The following is a 16,715-nucleotide window of genomic DNA, read 5'->3' on the forward strand; positions in this document are numbered from 1 at the left end:
ATTCTGAAGTTACATATTTTAGTAAGATTTGGAGGTGTGCCTTACTTTTTTGGAGCTTTGGATTTTATATTTAGGTGTGAATATATATTTGTTAGCCATCATAGTATTTTGAGCATTAAAAGTACATGTTTAGCAAGATTTAGATTTGTAACTTACTTTGATTGTTTAAGGTTGAGACTTTATACAAACCACACCATTTCCTAAAATAACAAAGTATCCCTTTGTTGTGTATAGTGTATATCGGCCATTTATGTTTGGAATATCTAGATTACCCTTATTGGTGTGTTGTAGAAAGTTTTTTGAAATTATTTAACAAAGGGTGTGGTTTATATAGGGTGTCAACCCTGAATAATCTAGAAAAAAATTATAAATACCCCAAAATCAACTACCTACACATTTTGGTATTAAAAGGGGTACTTTGGTCTCATTTTCATTGAAATTTTATTTATTGAAGGCAAATACAAAGAAAAAGTAGTGTTGGGGTTTAGGGTATAAGGGGGTTCGATGTGTAGAAAGTTGATTTTGGGGGGTATTAATAAATTTCCCAATAATCTAACTAAAGCACGCTACTAAATAGTGTCGAAAGATGTTGTTTTGATATCGAAAACCCTTGCTACAACCTAAAATTTTATATTCACCAAATTTATAATATTCAAATCTTCAAAAATAGTGAAGATCGAGTGAATCTATAAACCCTTTAAAATTTTGAAGATTGACGGTTCAAATAATGTGTTATATAATGTATTATTTTCATAAGTTGAAATCATATTATTTTCATAACTATGCATTCCAATATCAAGATGATCAATCGGAGGTTTTTCAACAAGTATCATAATTCCCAAATCTGTATGTGGATCAAGATTGAGGATAAGGAAAATAAGTCTTCGAATCACTAACAAGGAAAATAAGTCTTCGAATCATTGACTGAAGTGAAGATTCAAATGGAAACAAACTTCGTTTCCGGTATTAGCCTTTATAGAAGTTCAACCTAGTTCGAAAGAACCAGATATCAAATAACGTGTCCCTTTGAGAGATTCCTCACGTATACTCTTTTGACTGAAGAATAAAGCCCTCATCTGATTACTTCCTCCTCTTGCTTCGATATCTCTCCTCGTCCCATGCCTAATTCAGGTTTTTATCAACTGGTAATTGATGCTAATTGAATAATCTGATCCTCGGACTGGATACGAATATGCTCAATCTAGATTCACATATGCACTTGAACATAGAATTGTTGCTATATCTCAATCTGGCACCTGAATTTTCTGTTTATGCTTGAACTGCAGCTTAAACGGGTCAAGGGTAAAATACCACTTAGGCAACTGACATATCGGGGGTCTGTATCTTTTCACCCATGTTCGATCCGCAATGAGAGATTGTACATAGCAACCATGTCTACTTGGCTTTAAGGAGATGGGTCAGTTGTGGATAGAGATTAGGCCGAATGTAATTGCTATCGGGGAATGCACATGACTCACTGGATTACAAGACATCCATTGTTTCGAATTTTAATTTGATCTCCTTTCATACTTTACAAGCAGTAAGATTACAAGACATCCATTGCTTCGAATTTAAATTTGATCTCATTTCATACCTTACAAGCAGTAGGATTACAAGATATCCATTGCTTCGAATTCGAATTTGATCTCCTTTCCTACCTTACAAGCAGTTGTGGGCTCCACTTGCTAGCTTCACTGATAACTTCAACAACAAATAATCATTTTCTTGGTGTATCTCTTGGGTGCGTCTTACTTCTATAGTATAAGGTTGACGTCATATACAAATTTTTTCATTTAAAAAATGTAATTATAAGATAAAGAGGAACTGCAGCTCAAATTTACTCGAAATTATTCTCCTGGAACTGGAAAACCATCGCATTAATCATCTCGACTTTAATAATTAACAATTTTGGGTGTCAACAGATAGATTTTAAGCCTTGGAAACAATACATATTGTGACATATGGTTTGGATTGTCCCTTTATTTGTAAGTAAACGCATATGATATGCATTATTTTTCGAGAACCCTTACACTGCTTCCACCTCTCGCGGGATTTGCCTTCTTCTTCGAACCAGGTACATCCCAATTTCTCTCTCTCTCTCTCTCATCTGCTCTTCTCTCTCTGTCTCTCATCTGCTCTTCTCGCTCTTTCTCCCATGTTCTATCTGCTTTCTCTTTCATCTCTCGCTCTCGGTAATGGTTATGGAAATCGCTCCTCTCTCTCTCTCATAAAAAAGACCATTAACTCACCTTCCCCCAGTCCTTCTCTCTCCTCCATTCAATCCGTGGTGCAAAACCCCTTTGTGCAAAACCCCCATCATTCAATGCTCCAATATTCCTATTATTACCTCCATTGACTACGCCAAATTACACAAACTTTAATGAAGAGAACAAAAGCCCAGAATCTACTGTAACTCCGGTTTTTTTTCTCTCACTAAAAGCCCTGAGCTTAAGCTCTGAGAATTGGGTTTGAAGGGGGGTTCGTGGGTTTGAATTATTTGGGTTTTCTTGGTACTGTGTTTTAAGACATGTACAGGAGATTCAAGGGTTTTGTCTGTTGATTTTAAGAGGAGACCTTTAAGTGCAATTAGAGAGAGAAATGCTTAGTTCTTGTTTGAGGTTTTCAATATGAGGAATGGGAGCTCTTGAGCGCAACGTCAGTGTGGATCCTGAAATCAGATAAAATGTGTCCTTTTTTTTTTCTGAGCGAGAAAATTAGGTTAATATCTACTTTTTGGTAATGAGTTTACATTAGATACTTTTTTTTTTTTTTTTGAACTGTGAGACTGGTTTATTTTTCTTTCTCAAAAAATGTTATAGAAGTATTTTAATTTTCTTTTCTTGGTAGTGCTTGTATAATTATAAAGAGAAGAACCACTTCTATAATTTAAAACTAACAACTCTGAAAGTTTTGTTTGCATTACCTCTTTTGAGAGAACACATGCATGTTTTTGCTTGTCTGTTGGGGAAACAGGACTCTTAATATCCAAACTGAATTGCAGCTTTTCTTCCTTTTGGAAATCTCGTGAAGTGATTGTGGTAAATTTCCATTATTTTTAATGAATATATAATTAGTCAAGGCTCATGCTCCATGAAAAAGGGAAAATGATTTTACTTGTTATTCAAGAAAAAGTAGGAAAATTTAAGCAAGTTTGTGATTAATACTGTTATCCACCATACTGCTGCGATGTATTGCACTTGGGTTTTGAATCAACATCCATGTGTAGTTGTTATCAAGAACAAAGTTCAGCTCCCTACATGACTGGCCATTGTTTGTTTATGCTTTCTTCCAGGACTTCTCTCTAACAAGTTATTCTTTGAATTTCGCGAATCAATCAAGATGTTATAATTTATGAGAAGTACTCGTGAATCAACTAGAATTTTGGAAATCTCTCTGGCAGGTATGTTTCCATAGCTCCTTGATGCCTTCAATAGAATTTTGGAAATGTTATTTCATCTTTTTTTTGTGCTTTAGTTTTATTCAGTGAAATGAGTTGTTTGAGGGTATGTTTACTTATGTTCAAGCATTTCATAATTGTTGATGTACTTATGTTCAAGAATGCTACCGGTGGTTTCACCGTCTTATGATCATCCATGTAGGGCATTTCCAAAGAATTAAAAAAAGTGAGAAACAATGAGGAATCCAAGCTATCATGCAATGATAATATTTCTTAATTTGAATTACACAAGTTCTTCATTGTAAATGTTGTATGGCATTTGACCCTCATTTGCATGAATTTGTTCATGTGGTTCTAGTAATAAGTGACTAATGAGTATGCAATTCTTGTTCTTAACTTTTTTAATTAGACAACATAGTCTAAAGTCAGCTCTTGCTAGAATCATGGCTTCCAAAGGAGGAATGGGTTGGAATCAACCTGCTTCTGATCCGACTTCCAAAGAAGGAATTGGTTGTAATTAACCAAGATGGTTTTTGACAATTTAGTATTTTATTGCCTTCTATAGATTGGCTCAGTGCATGAAGGACCATAACTCCATAGATTGCAGGCTAATGAGAGGTACTTTTCAACCAATTTTTGTACTTTTAACCCTGTTTTTTTGAATTAAGTCTTAGTTGCTGCTTGTATCTTGCAAGCAACTTAAAAATATGGAAATGACTCATAAAAAAGCAAAATGTAGATAGTGAGCCCCACAGGTGTTTGGTTGTTCGTTGTCCAATATAGCACATAGGTATGCAACGCTGTAGTCCATTTGGAAATCATGTGTTTGGTTGTTTTTTGTCCAAACTACGCAATATAGGACATAGGTATGCAACACTGCTTTCCTTTTGGAAATCATGCGTACCCCTTCTCTTGTACATGTCTGAATACTCTCTCTCTCTCTCGCCCTTGCTCTCTCTCGCTCTTGCTCTCTCTCTCTTGCTCTCTATAAGCCGCACACATGGTCATACTTCTTCCTCTTTTTCATGGTAAATATAACTTCATACAACTATGCAAATACTAATCATGTATATACTTTACCCTTTTTCTTATAGTGAGGGTTGCTGCTATTCATAGGCCTAGTCATGCTTCTTGGAGGTGAGAAATACTCTAAAACCCACTATGAAATCCTCTCTTTAAAGGAAGATGCAACTCATGAAGAAATTCGCTCCAGCTACCGATCCTCTATCCTCATTTTCCACCCTGATAAATCAAATAATAATTGTGAAGGAGAGGAAAAATCAAGGGAAGATTTCCTTAAAATACGGAAAGCATGGGAAATCCTTGGGGACCCAAGATCTCGGGCCAACTATGATAGAGAGTTGCGGGCTTCTAGGCAGCTTTTAGCAGTTGCAGATGATGTAGAGTTAGAAGAAATGGGAATAGAACAAGATAGTGAAGGCGAAGCTTTTGAGCTTTATCATCCATGCAGATGTGGAGATTACTATTGGGTCAGTTCTAGTGAGCTTGGAGAGATGGGGGTTTCTCTAAATGGAAAGAGAATCGGAAAACATGGATTAGGCGCGGTGGAGAGGGAGTTGCTTCTTCCTTGTGGCTCATGCTCTCTGAAAATTCGGCTAAAAATTCCGGTGAATTGATTTAAGTTAATTCTATCTTGTGATTGTATTCTGGCATTGCTTTTGTGGATGGCTGCAAGGGCCATATTCTGCGATGGTTTTGATTTTTTTTGAGCTTAGTAAATCATTTAATCTATTCGGGTTTTATTTTCTTTGGTTTTGGATGTATCTTGTGTCCCTGAGCAGCATGGCTTCTGAAGAAAATGTTTTTCATCTCTCTCTCTCTCTCTCTCTCTCTCTCTCTCTCTCTTTCTCTCGATCCATCGCTAGAAAGTTGGGATTTATGATATTTTTATTTCCTTTATTGGTAACCATGAGAGTTGCTGTTTTCCCATGCTATTTATTTGCTTTCTTCTGGAGAAAACAGAGTTCATTGTATGAGAGGCCCTCCTTTTGGCTTAACCACTATTACAGCCTAATCGAGGTTTAAGGTAACCCTGGTATGGCTCATCTAGAGATTCAAATTTTGAAACAGCTGATGAACACCAAAAGTCTTCCTTCTCCATGATTTCTTTAACTGAGAAGACTTACCATCTGATTATGCATTATTTTGAAGGCTTTACACACAAAATCCATATTTATCTATGATTTCACTTCAAAATGTTGATAGGGAGGCAAAAGAAATGCTAAAATTTTTAGATCACGCATGTCAATGGAGGCGGCTAACATGGTTTCCAGCTGCCTGGATGTATAGATATGATTGATTTAATTTCTCTGTATCCCATTATTGGATGCTGTCCTGTTTCTCTTGGATGCTTAGACATGGTGCACACCATTTTTGGAGATGATAAACTTCATACCATTTATCAAAGCTGGAAGAAAGTTATATGTTAGAGAGAGAGAGAGAGAGAGAGAGAGATTTTCTTGGGTGTGGTTTGTAAAAAGCTGCCCCTCTATTTGCAGAAGTTGTGATGCTTTGCCTATTTTAGTTAGGTGGTATAAATTTGACGCATGTTTTAAAACAAAGTTTAAAAGTGGGCATGTCTTTTGAGATAGTTATCAATTCTATTCCTAGATTTTTGCAATCTTATTTTTACAAATAAAGTTTTATGGAGTTTTACCACTGTCTTATTTAACTTTACTTGCATTATTTTCCTTGGGCCAAAGGTTTGGCCATCTTCATGATCCTGTCTCAGATGACTCGCCATGGTTCTATGGCTACCTTGAGCACCCGAACTGCTCAGTTCGCATGATCGTTCCGGTAATGTATAACTTTCCCGTATTCTATGGAAAGTTATAGTCTAGTTCCTTTTTCTTTCTCCACTTGCATCAAGTTAGTTGCCTTAAAAAATTATGAAGTGAAAGGACCACCAAACTGATGAGGGGTTTTGTCCAATTCAAACCAGATTGACCATCAATTAAATTGGTTGGATCAAATTTTAAAAGATAGATACAAATAATAATAATAATTAAAATATATGAAATATATTATAAAAAAATCACCTTTGTTTTCTTGGGTTAATGATTAAAAGTGTCTGCCTGAAAGTTAGAATCAGTCAAGTATTGATTTTAATTATTTATCAACCAACATCAAGTTTTGGCTTTGAACCAGACCGACAAAGTTAACGATCACAATCTACCCATTGGACCGGCAAAGGTAACGATCACAATCTACCCATTGGACCGGCCAATCTAATGAAAGAAAAACCAAAAGAATACATGCTTTATTGGAAGGGCTTTATTCACTTGGTAGAACCCTGCCTAGAAGCATTTTTGGGATCCAAAATTTTGCAATCTGGAGACTAACTCCCAAAATGTGTTCTGTATGTGCCTAAAAGAATTATGTTCCAAGTGGACGCCAAATTTTTGATGGTATAAGTGCTAAAGAATTCAAATTAATTAAATTTTTTTTTCTCAATTCCCATGTGGTGATTCTAAAAGGAATGGAAAGATCTTTGATTAAACAAAAGATCCTTTCAGTCTCTAGAGACTTTTTTTTTTTAATTTAATGAGGAAGGCAACCCCCTACTGGTTTTTTCAAATCGATAAATGAGTTAGCTTTATTTATTTATTTATTTTTTAAATGTCAGTTGGTGGTGTCAGTAGGATTGAAAACCATAAGTGATAACTAGGTATGAGGTACTACCACCACAGCCCAACTCCTTTCCTAATGTACATACTACAGAGACTATAGACTCCAAAGAGGTAATCAATTAAATCATTTTGAAAATTATAAACTTTATACAAGTTTTGATGTCTTAAAAGACAATGAACTATCCAATTAATATAAGTAGTGAAGAACCCTGCAACCTTACGTTCAATACGTATTTATGCCTTGTATAAGCTTTTTTTCATTTGAAAAAGCAAGGTATTGTAGTCACTAAAGGGGCTCCTGAGATAAAATAATATCGAAAAATGACCGAAGATTGAGGTAGACAAATGACAAGATATTACCTGGAGAATAAAAATTTCCTGTTGAGTGTAGTTGGAAAGGATATGAATTTCCCAATGTACTAAAATCCGGAAAGGTGGGTGGATCCTTCATCCATAAATCCATATTGGATTTTAGTATAGCCATTCAAATCGGGTCTCGGTTCGAATGGATGATCTAAAAAATATTAAATATAGTAAATAAAAAAATAAGAGTTTATTGGGTAGAGCTTAAGGGATCTAAAAAAATCAGACAAAACTTAAAAATAATATAAAAATAAAACAAAATTGGTGGGTGGCTGATTCCCATACAAATCAACGATCCTAATTAAAAATCACCGGATTGTTACACTCCTAATTCCGTATGAAGTGGGGTGGAGGGGAAAAAATCGCAGAGAGTGAAGTCCTCCCCTCTCCTGTTTCCTGACAAAACAAAAGAAACAAGCAGCAGCAAAGGAATTGGAGAGGAGGAATGATTTTCGTTGGTGGGCTTGCTTTCTCTTCCTCTTCTGAGGTAACCATCTCTCTCTGTTTAGTTTTCCTCTTTGTACTCTGCAAAATTTGATATTTTCACTTGCCCAAAAAATTGGCGGTTTTCTTCTACATGGCAGCCAGAACTACTGCTAACCTTATTTTGTTATACTTCAATTTTAATGGACATATCCTGAATCAGTTCATTAGGAGAGATTTATCTGCAAGCCCCAGTTATCTGTTATCAATTTTTTGTCCTTATTCATGGATTTTATACTGTATAAAAGATGAATTTCTTGAAAAATACATGTTTTTTTTTATTAGAAACGCACTGTTTGATATCGAACTTTTGTTTAATTTGAAAAGACAAAGACAATGATCAAATGCTTGGGAGAAGATGTTATGGAATTTGTCACTGATAAACGAGGGAGAATTTCGTGAAAAATACATTTTTTTATTAGAAGCGCACTGTTTGATATCGAACTTTTGTATACCTTGAAAAGAGAAAGAAAATGATCAAATGCTTGGGAGAAGATGTTATGAATTTGTCGCTGATAAGCTAGGGAGGAATTTCTTGAAAAATGCATTTTTTTATTAGAAGCGCACTGTTTGATATCAAAATTTTGTTTAATATGAAAAGGGAAAGAAAATGATCAAATGCTTGGGAGAAGATGTTATGGAATTTGTCGCTGATAAACTAGGGAGGAATTATTTTGCCTCGGAATAATTGAATTTGTTGTTGATCATGGTCTCATTCAACTACAAGTTTGTTGATAAGATAATAGTGGCATCTATCATTTCATTTTTATTCTTTGTTGGTTATTTGGCTTGAATTCGAACCTTAGACTCCTGAGTTACTTATGGGCCTTATATCCGAATCACCAGGCCAAGAGCCTGCAACCAGTGTCTGTGGTATCTGTATCCGTAACCATATTACGAATAACATTTTGCTTTTATTGTAGATATGAGTGTTATTTTGGGGTATCATTGAAGTTTAAGTTTGGCTGGTCTTTGACACAAATAGATTTTGTAGACAAGCAAATAACCATGAATAAGTAAACCAAATTATAGTGGACGGAATCTCCAATGCGCACAATATAATTCATCTACTTCTAATTTTATCAATATCAACCCAAAATCACTGCATACCTAATTCATTAGGTGCCAAAATGGCTTTCAAAAACTCTTAAAAGACCAAGTACCTTAAACTCTGCCCATCAGATTCCCTGTTGTCTGAAGATTCATTTTTCCGGTGGATATCTCTATAAATTTTGCCATCTTAAACTATAATTGTACTCATATTGATTTCTAAGCCTACCCATTCCTTGAGAAGGCAGTGTAACTCATTCACTTCTGCACAATTAATTAGCAATGATATAATCCACCATTTGTAAAGTTTTGGCTCTCTGTTTTTGTTTTGGTGAAATTAGTGACTAATTTTAAAGGACTAGAGGCATCACCATGCACTAAATTATAAGGTGGGAAGAAACACAATGACCAATTGATTTGGTAGCTAGACCATGACTTGGACATTGGGTATTGAAATACTTTTTCACACAAAATATTTCCATGGTCTCTTGTTATGTCATAATGGGAAACATGATATACCCATCTTCATGATATTCTCAAAGGAGATTTTGCCTACATACACATTGATGCAACATGTTTACTTATGGCCTTTAGATCCTTATAACTTTGACCAAACCAAATCATCCATGAGTTTAGAATATTTGAGTTGTTTGTTGATCTATTGGCAGGGATATGAAGACTTGCTGATTTTATTGGAACACCCTACTTTGGTGTCTGCAACAAATTGTTTCAAATCAATTCCAGAAAGGAAAATCTCATTTTGTGCTTCCACTTCCGAACGCCATTCATCTCTTAGACATGTGTATGTATTCCAAAGAGAATATGCAACTGTTAATCCTTCACTTGTTGAGGTTGGTTGATTTTCTCAAATTCTGTGACATGTTCTTTTACAAGTTTGTATAAGTTGGGTTTCTTGAAAGAGAGTTATCTGTATGTTAAGATCTCTCTCTCTCTCTCTTTCTCTCTCTCTCTCTCTCTCTCTCACACACACACACACACACACTCGCACTCATACTATGTGGGGTGTGTGTATCATCCTCTATAGGAATGGGACCATAACATAACTTCGAGAACTTAAAAGTATTTTTGAGTTCAGAGGATTTAGATTTTATCTTATCAGATGATTGAATATTTTCTTCATCCCCTATGACGAAGTCTACAATCAATAGCTTTGTTATGCACATCTAGGAGCCTTATTATTATCTCATACATTATTCCTCTCTTTTTCCATTTCTTGTAGTTAGTTGGCACGGATGAAGCAACCACATGTGTGGGCCTTGTAGTTCGAAACCGGAAGTCTGGTTTGTAAGTTATTGGTTTGTAAGTTTTTGGCTATTTATGCATATGATAATTCAGTAAAGAGTCTTGTTCGGTTTGCTTTCTAACTTATTTGAAATTTTTATTGTTCTTGTGACTACAGTACCTCAGTCGGTCATCTCGATTCTCCGGGGCTTGTTGATTCAGGCCTGAGCCAGATGTTGTCATCTGTCACACATGAAGATGTCAAAGCTGAATTAGATGTCTGTCTTCCCTATTATCTTATTCTCCCATGCCTCTAAAATTCTATTCTCTTGCATATATTTTGTTAATGTTTTAGCATTTTGTTTTTCCTTTCCTCTGCCATAGTTGGGTTCTTTTCTGAGAATATTTGTCATGTCACTTCTTTAGGTGCATCTTATTGGTGGATATGAAGATGCACCATATGAGGTTTGGACCTGGGATGCATTGCCTACTAGTCCATACAGAGGACCCTTTGTTTGTTTTTATTTTTTTATTTTTTTATTTTTTTGAGTGGTATATATTGAGTATTTCATTTAAAATTTTATTGCAGCATTCTGGAACAAACTCAGAAAGATCTGATGGATATTCTTGGGGTTTGTGTCCCAAAATAATCGAAGCCCTACAGGATAGTGCAACCATTTTTCATCTCCAAACTTTATGCCTCCTCAGACATAATACACAATATTCAGATGGAGTTGCCCTTCCCATTATTCGCGGGTTTGTGGTGAGTTCATATTTTGCCTTTCTCAAGTATTCTATATTTTTATGTTTATTTCTAGTTTAAATCTGTTTCACTTACCTCTCTGTGCACATGTTGACAAGATTATGGAAGATCATTTAGTTTATAGATGACCCTTTAGATTCTTTTAAATCCATAAAATTTTTAATGGGTAAAATTTTCTGTAAAACTAGACAATGTCTACGTATGTTCAGTTTGACTCTCAAAAGTTAAATGTAATGTCTGGATCTCTGGATGTGCAATTGCCTTGTAGGCATACATTTATGCCAAGATACATCATTGAATGCCTTTACCTCATTTACACCCCTTTCTACTTAACTGGTTAAGAAATGGTGATTGGTTATCTTGGACTTTCAAATGTTTACTTGGCATATTTGTCATGAAATTCTATCATTGCCTTAATGCTTGATGGATCTAGTACTTATAGGCCCAGAGTTGGCTTACTTGTCAACCTCGGACACATTGTTTAATGGTTGACATGTGTTATTATTAGTTGATGCCATGATATAATAGATTCTCTTGCTTCAGCTGAATAGGCTGAATTCTTCTGTTTTAGGCCCGAAACTGAAGTGAAGAGAATCACCCCCATTAATTTGAATATGTTGTTAGAAATTTCAACACTCCCGATACCTTTAAATTTTGAACAAGATACCATAATTTATTGAAAATTTTACAGAAATGCCTTCTATATTACACAAATTTTCCGAAAAATATGTCAATAATATTCGAAACCTTAAAAAAATTTAACCTTGTGTATTTAATATGTTTAGAGAGTGAGTAGATGTAAATATATTTTTTAGAATTTTTTATTTTTTATTTTAGAATAGACAGCGAACAGCCCATATGCTTCTCTTTCCCGACCACAATTTTTTATTTTTGATATCATAGGTTTGATGCTTTACAAGTTTGCACCGATGCCTAAAGTTGAATAATTACTTTCTTCGCTCTTTCTATCTATCTATCTCTCTCTCTCTCTCTCTCTCTCTCTCTCTCTCTCTCTCTTCCTCTCTCCATTATCTTATATTTGAAATACTTTATATGGGTGAATTAGCTGCAGTTGTATCCTTTTACTTGTTGTTGATGATTGTATTCCGTTGACATGTATCCATATTATTTGTTGCTCCGTTTTGAAAATTTATTATGTAAAACATTTTCCATTGTGGTTAACTGGTAATCACAATCCCAAGAAATGATGAACTGTGAATTGTGATGGCGAGAGAGTGGGATCTGCTAGAAGAAGACATGAGCTCCATCTATTAGAAGAAGACATGAGCTCCGTCTGATATCCTTCTTTGGATTATGATACACTTCATGGGAGTAATCTGGTTTGCATACCTGGTTTGTATTGAAAATTAAGGATGTCCGTTGGTTTCTTCCTCAGGTTGAACCAGCGACTGGCACTATGGCACCTGCTATCTTTGATTCAAGTTCTAGGTGCCCTGATGAAGTTCTTAGGAGAGTTAGAATTACTGTTTCCTCTGAAGACGTGTATTGGACAGGAAAATTGTTGGAGACATATGACACTGACCATGACAGATTTCAAATTGCCCCTGTCTCATGGTATGTCACATAATGAAATCGGAAAATGCATATGTTATATTAGTGATAGGAGCGAAGTATACTGTAAGCTGATGGACTATAGAAAACCATAGCCCATTGGGGTAATCACCATCTGATAACTGATGGACGATGATGGAGAAACAATGGAACCCACCAGAACAGGACAAAGGTGGGTTTTGAACTTCTTTGGTCATCATCCATCTTTTTATTCAATGGTGATAGCTTCAATGCGCACCATGGCTTTCCACCATCAATTGAACTATCGTTACAATTTCCCTTACCGATATGACTTCAAAGATGCTGGGCTTGTTCTATTCCTCTTGTGAATGCAGGCATCAAGAATGGAAGTTTACTGCTTCTCTGCTTCTTCAACATTCTGATTCCCAAATGCTAATTCGATGTTCAACTTCCCCATATGCAGAGGCTCCTGACTTTGTCAAGTCTATGAGAATGTATGCAGTTGCTGGTTATAAACTTTGGGATAGTATACAAAGTTCTGATGGACCTTACAAAACCTTTGGCCATTGGGGTCATCACCATCCAATGAAATAGTGGACAGTGTTGAAGATGGAGTGAGACCCATGACGAAGAGTTTTGACCCATGGTTCCCACTTTGTCTTTCACCATTGAGTGGCGCTGACCCAATGGACTATGGTTCTTTCATAGTTCATTGGGTTATGGTCAGCTTTTCCATAAAAGTTTAGGTACTTGAGTGAACCAATGTGAATGACAGCTCATTCATCTATTTTCTGAAGTTCAACTCGCATGGATTTCCAAACCAGATTCTAAGTGATTCTAGCGCTGGCTTTCATGCTCTTGACTCTTAACACTTGGAATTTGCATGCAAATGAGCTGACTTCCTGCTTCCATCATCTTATTGTGGTGATAAGAGAGGGAATAGAATGGAAATGTCATGCCCAAAATGGGCCGATCTCTTTGCACCATGGATTTCATTGAGCCATTTTTATATGCTTGTTGAAAGTTGAAACCATGTCATTACCAAACGAAAAACGAATAAATTTATTCCATCTTCCCTTGTTTAAATTGTTTGTATATGTTAAATTTAATTCTTAAGACCCAAAACATATTTGGATAAGATGGAAGTAGCAAAATGAACAGTAAAATGATGAAAATGGTGAAAGCCTTTCTAGCTTTGATATGCATCTGCAGTTTTATCCAAGAAACAGGTTGAACTATATTTGGTACTGGATACAAAAAACTTAGATGTGATGGGAGAGCACAAATTCCATCATTCTACACTAGTTTGAAAGCATTTGGTGGTTAACTTGCATGTATAGAGGGAAAGTCAACATAGAAATGGAAATTACGTGAAACTTTCTTGCCCATCCATGTTTGTCACAACACCAGATGATGTTTGTCACAACACCTACATCTGATCACACCGAGAAATGGAAATCACATGGAATTTACATGTCCATCAATGTTGTCCTGACACCTACATCTGAATACACAATTTATTCACCTGGTAACTGATCATGACAAGCTTTTCCATGAATTGCCAAGGTGACACTAAATTGGCTTGGGTTCTGAACCCTAGCGATTCAGAGGGAGCCTCCCAAAAATTGAGGGAGTCTCCTGAGCCTAGGTTCCCTGTATTAAGCCGCCCAAAAATCAGCTCAGATTTTGAGCTCATAGTTCTATATCCCTTTCACACAAACACAACTGTGCTCATGTCGTGCTTACGGGCCTTACTACATATTTTGCGTTTCTGCATCATGTGTATATTCAAACACATAGTGAATGAATCTTGAGAACTTGCTAATTTCTTCGAACATTTATTTCGTTTGTAAACTTGTGAATTTTTCTGCAAACCGAAGCATGTATTTATTTACTTGGTGATTTTCAGGACATTTAGTTATCTAGTTAGATATCCAGACTGGCAGACATCATTCCCAAACAGACAACCTCGTGTTTTTAAGAGAATCGACAATGGAGGATGGGAGCAATGCCAATAGGTCATGTTGTTTACTAAGCCCCTGTATGAATCCAAGCAGAAGAGCCATATAAAGCGAGCTTGTATGCCCATGCTGTTTGATGATATTGGTGCTTTGATCCTCTCTGCCTATATACATAAATGTCAGTCAATTTTTGTGCGAAATGAGGTAATTCTTCACAATAGATGCATTTTGGAAAACACATGTGTCCATAACTGGTAAGAACGCCTTATTTGATAGGCTTTTTGGCGCATCTAGAGAGGGCCTAAATATCTTATTTAAGGCCATTGTTAGATTATTCTTGTGTGACTGTTTTTTTTTTTTTGTGTGTGTGTATGATGCAGGATATGATGCCTCTCATTTTAAAAATTTTATTATGATTTTAGGGATACTTTTTTGGGGATTTTAGGGTTTTGTACTTTTTTAAGCTGTAAAGGCATTTTAGGGTGTTTTAAGCTTTTTAGGTTCCTTAGGGTTTATTTTTAGGGTTTAGGTTTTCTAGTTTTTTTTTTTGGTTCTTATGAATTTAGGATTGTTTGGACAAGTAATTAGAGTCCTTTTGGAATGAGGATTTCTTGGCTTCTAAGTAAGGTATTTTATTAGACATAGGTATTGCATTAGGGTTTTTCTTTCAAAGTTGAATATTAGTTGTTTTGAAAGACCTAGTTAAAGTAGAGAGCTAAGAAGCCTGGCATGTAAGCTTCCACTATTATTTTCAATCAAAATTTCAACTATGCCATTTCATTATGTAAATTCTCTATTGCATTAGTGGACAAATTTTTAAAGGTCCACTACAAGTTTATACAATGGTTGCTAGAGGAGGTCTGGTCATGGTGGTGATTGTTACATGCAGGATAGGGAAACTTACATTCGGTTATAGTACCCGTATTGAACCTCCACACGATGGCTTTGTATATGTTGCTTACAAATTTGCAACAAATAAAGAGGTGGTCATGACTTTCATCATCGTCTTTACACAAGTCTCAAAAATTAACCAGTTGGAGTCCCTATCTTTGTCCTTTATCTGTTGTAACTAGCTTCTTTGAGTAGGCTAATTATGAAAACCACGAGCCCTTCGGGTGAATCGGTTTTTTCCACATGGCCAATAGGGAATTGTTCTTCACCCATTTATCCCTTATCATTTCTTGAGCACTTTGGGATGTGAAGTATCCATTATTATTTGGAATCAAATGAGTGTTTTTATCACCTAAGGTCCGCAGTTTATGTCTCCTTATAAGTGGGAGGGTTTCATGCATGCCTTTCCAGGCCCAAGAGTCTTATTTAGTAATCCAAAGGTACTATTTTTATCAGATCCGACCACGTGGAGTTTGTTTCACTTGTCAATTCCCATCTAAGTTTAGCTAGAAGATGCATGTTAATGTCCTTAATAATATTGATACCAAGCCCACCTTCGCTCTTAGGTTTACAAGTAGTTAACAAGGGTTGGGTGTCTTTGATTTTTTTTAGTTCCCGAAAGGAGGTTCCTTTGTACCTTTTCTAAGATGTTTATGGTGGTTGAGGTTAGTTTGAAAGTCAAGCACAAATGATTTGTGATTTAAGTAAGACATGAGCACAAATGGTGGCTGAGGTTAGTTTGAAAGTTTTCTTGGAAGGGGTAGGGCTTTTGGTTCCAATCGCTAGTTTTGGATATGGTTTTCTCGATTAGGGGCTAACAAAGGTTAGGGGTGAGTTTTCCTTTGAATAATAGCATATCTGGACGGAAGTTCTGATAGGTTGCAGTTTGGAATTGACAATTTGAACTTCGTCAACATTGGAGGAGTTGAAGAAGAATACATTTGTTTTATTGGAGTCCTTTTGTAGGCTGGTGAGATATTGGTAGTTGAATGGAGTGCGTTTAAGGGAATTATAGGATTGATGGTTAGGGTGCCCAAAAACGAGAAGGTCATCAACATATGATAGATAGAAAGGAGTGGAGTGGAACTGTAGGAAATCTTGGTAGTTGGAATCTCCCTTCTAGCGTCTCTTTTTTATTATAATGTTGAAGCATGCGACAGGGAAAAGGAATAGGGATCTCCTTACCTAAGACCATTGTTATCTTCAAAATATCGAAAAGTGGTACCATTGAGAACCACAGAATATCCGGAGATAGTCATACGTATTTTTATTTATCCAATTAATAAATTTCTCCTCGAACCCAAACTTTTGTAAGTTCATTTATCGAGATTGTTGTTTAACCCTATCAGAAGCCTTGTGGAGGTCAATTTTTAGGCAAAAGG

The 16,715-nt window shown here is 35.9% G+C and overlaps 2 protein-coding genes across 7 annotated transcripts; both read left to right on the forward strand.

The window, feature by feature from the left end:
• The first annotated feature begins 1,842 nt into the window (after nucleotides 1-1,842).
• On the forward strand, nucleotides 1,843-5,165 carry LOC105421081 (uncharacterized). 5 transcript variants are annotated; one of them, XR_016052717.1, is made up of 4 exons: nucleotides 1,843-2,074; nucleotides 3,293-3,400; nucleotides 3,807-4,015; nucleotides 4,492-5,165. XR_016052717.1 is itself a non-coding variant. In XM_020670783.2 (4 exons), the coding sequence occupies exon 4, from the start codon at nucleotides 4,522-4,524 to the stop codon at nucleotides 5,032-5,034; it is 513 nt and encodes a 170-aa protein (XP_020526442.1). In that variant the 5' UTR covers nucleotides 1,843-2,074; nucleotides 3,293-3,400; nucleotides 3,963-4,015; nucleotides 4,492-4,521; the 3' UTR covers nucleotides 5,035-5,165. The 5 variants fall into 5 exon arrangements, 3 of the variants coding, with proteins under 3 accessions (XP_020526442.1, XP_020526439.1, XP_088718982.1); XR_016052716.1 differs by having other exon boundaries at nucleotides 3,827-4,015; XM_020670783.2 differs by having other exon boundaries at nucleotides 3,963-4,015.
• Nucleotides 5,166-7,747: 2,582 nt separating this feature from the next.
• LOC18439784 (protein N-terminal asparagine amidohydrolase family protein) lies at nucleotides 7,748-14,776 on the forward strand. Of its 2 annotated transcripts, none has more exons than XM_006849942.4 (9): nucleotides 7,748-7,897; nucleotides 9,612-9,794; nucleotides 10,184-10,248; nucleotides 10,364-10,463; nucleotides 10,612-10,650; nucleotides 10,775-10,948; nucleotides 12,345-12,523; nucleotides 12,856-12,975; nucleotides 14,391-14,776. In XM_006849942.4, exons 1-9 carry the CDS (start codon nucleotides 7,856-7,858, stop codon nucleotides 14,497-14,499), a joined length of 1,011 nt encoding a protein of 336 aa, XP_006850005.1. In that variant the 5' UTR covers nucleotides 7,748-7,855; the 3' UTR covers nucleotides 14,500-14,776. The 2 variants fall into 2 exon arrangements, with proteins under 2 accessions (XP_006850005.1, XP_088718980.1); XM_088862854.1 differs by having other exon boundaries at nucleotides 9,612-9,745.
• The last annotated feature ends 1,939 nt before the right edge of the window (nucleotides 14,777-16,715 follow it).

This window comes from Amborella trichopoda, chromosome 3 (genome assembly GCF_054954075.1).
Source record: "Amborella trichopoda isolate Santa Cruz 75 chromosome 3, AtrichopodaSantaCruz75HAP2 v2.0, whole genome shotgun sequence".
Classification (NCBI taxonomy): domain Eukaryota; kingdom Viridiplantae; phylum Streptophyta; class Magnoliopsida; order Amborellales; family Amborellaceae; genus Amborella; species Amborella trichopoda.

What these genes read in the sequence shown, in the direction of transcription:
- LOC105421081 (XM_020670783.2), top strand. Translation starts at nt 4,522, where the DNA reads ATGCTTCTTGGAGGTGAGAAATACTCTAAAACCCACTATGAAATCCTC.
- LOC18439784 (XM_006849942.4), top strand. Translation starts at nt 7,856, where the DNA reads ATGATTTTCGTTGGTGGGCTTGCTTTCTCTTCCTCTTCTGAG. An exon ending in CTTTCTCTTCCTCTTCTGAG is followed by an intron (nt 7,898 to 9,611) that starts GTAACCATCTCT and finishes ATCTATTGGCAG; the next exon opens with GGATATGAAGACTTGCTGAT. An exon ending in CCATTATTCGCGGGTTTGTG is followed by an intron (nt 10,949 to 12,344) that starts GTGAGTTCATAT and finishes TTTCTTCCTCAG; the next exon opens with GTTGAACCAGCGACTGGCAC.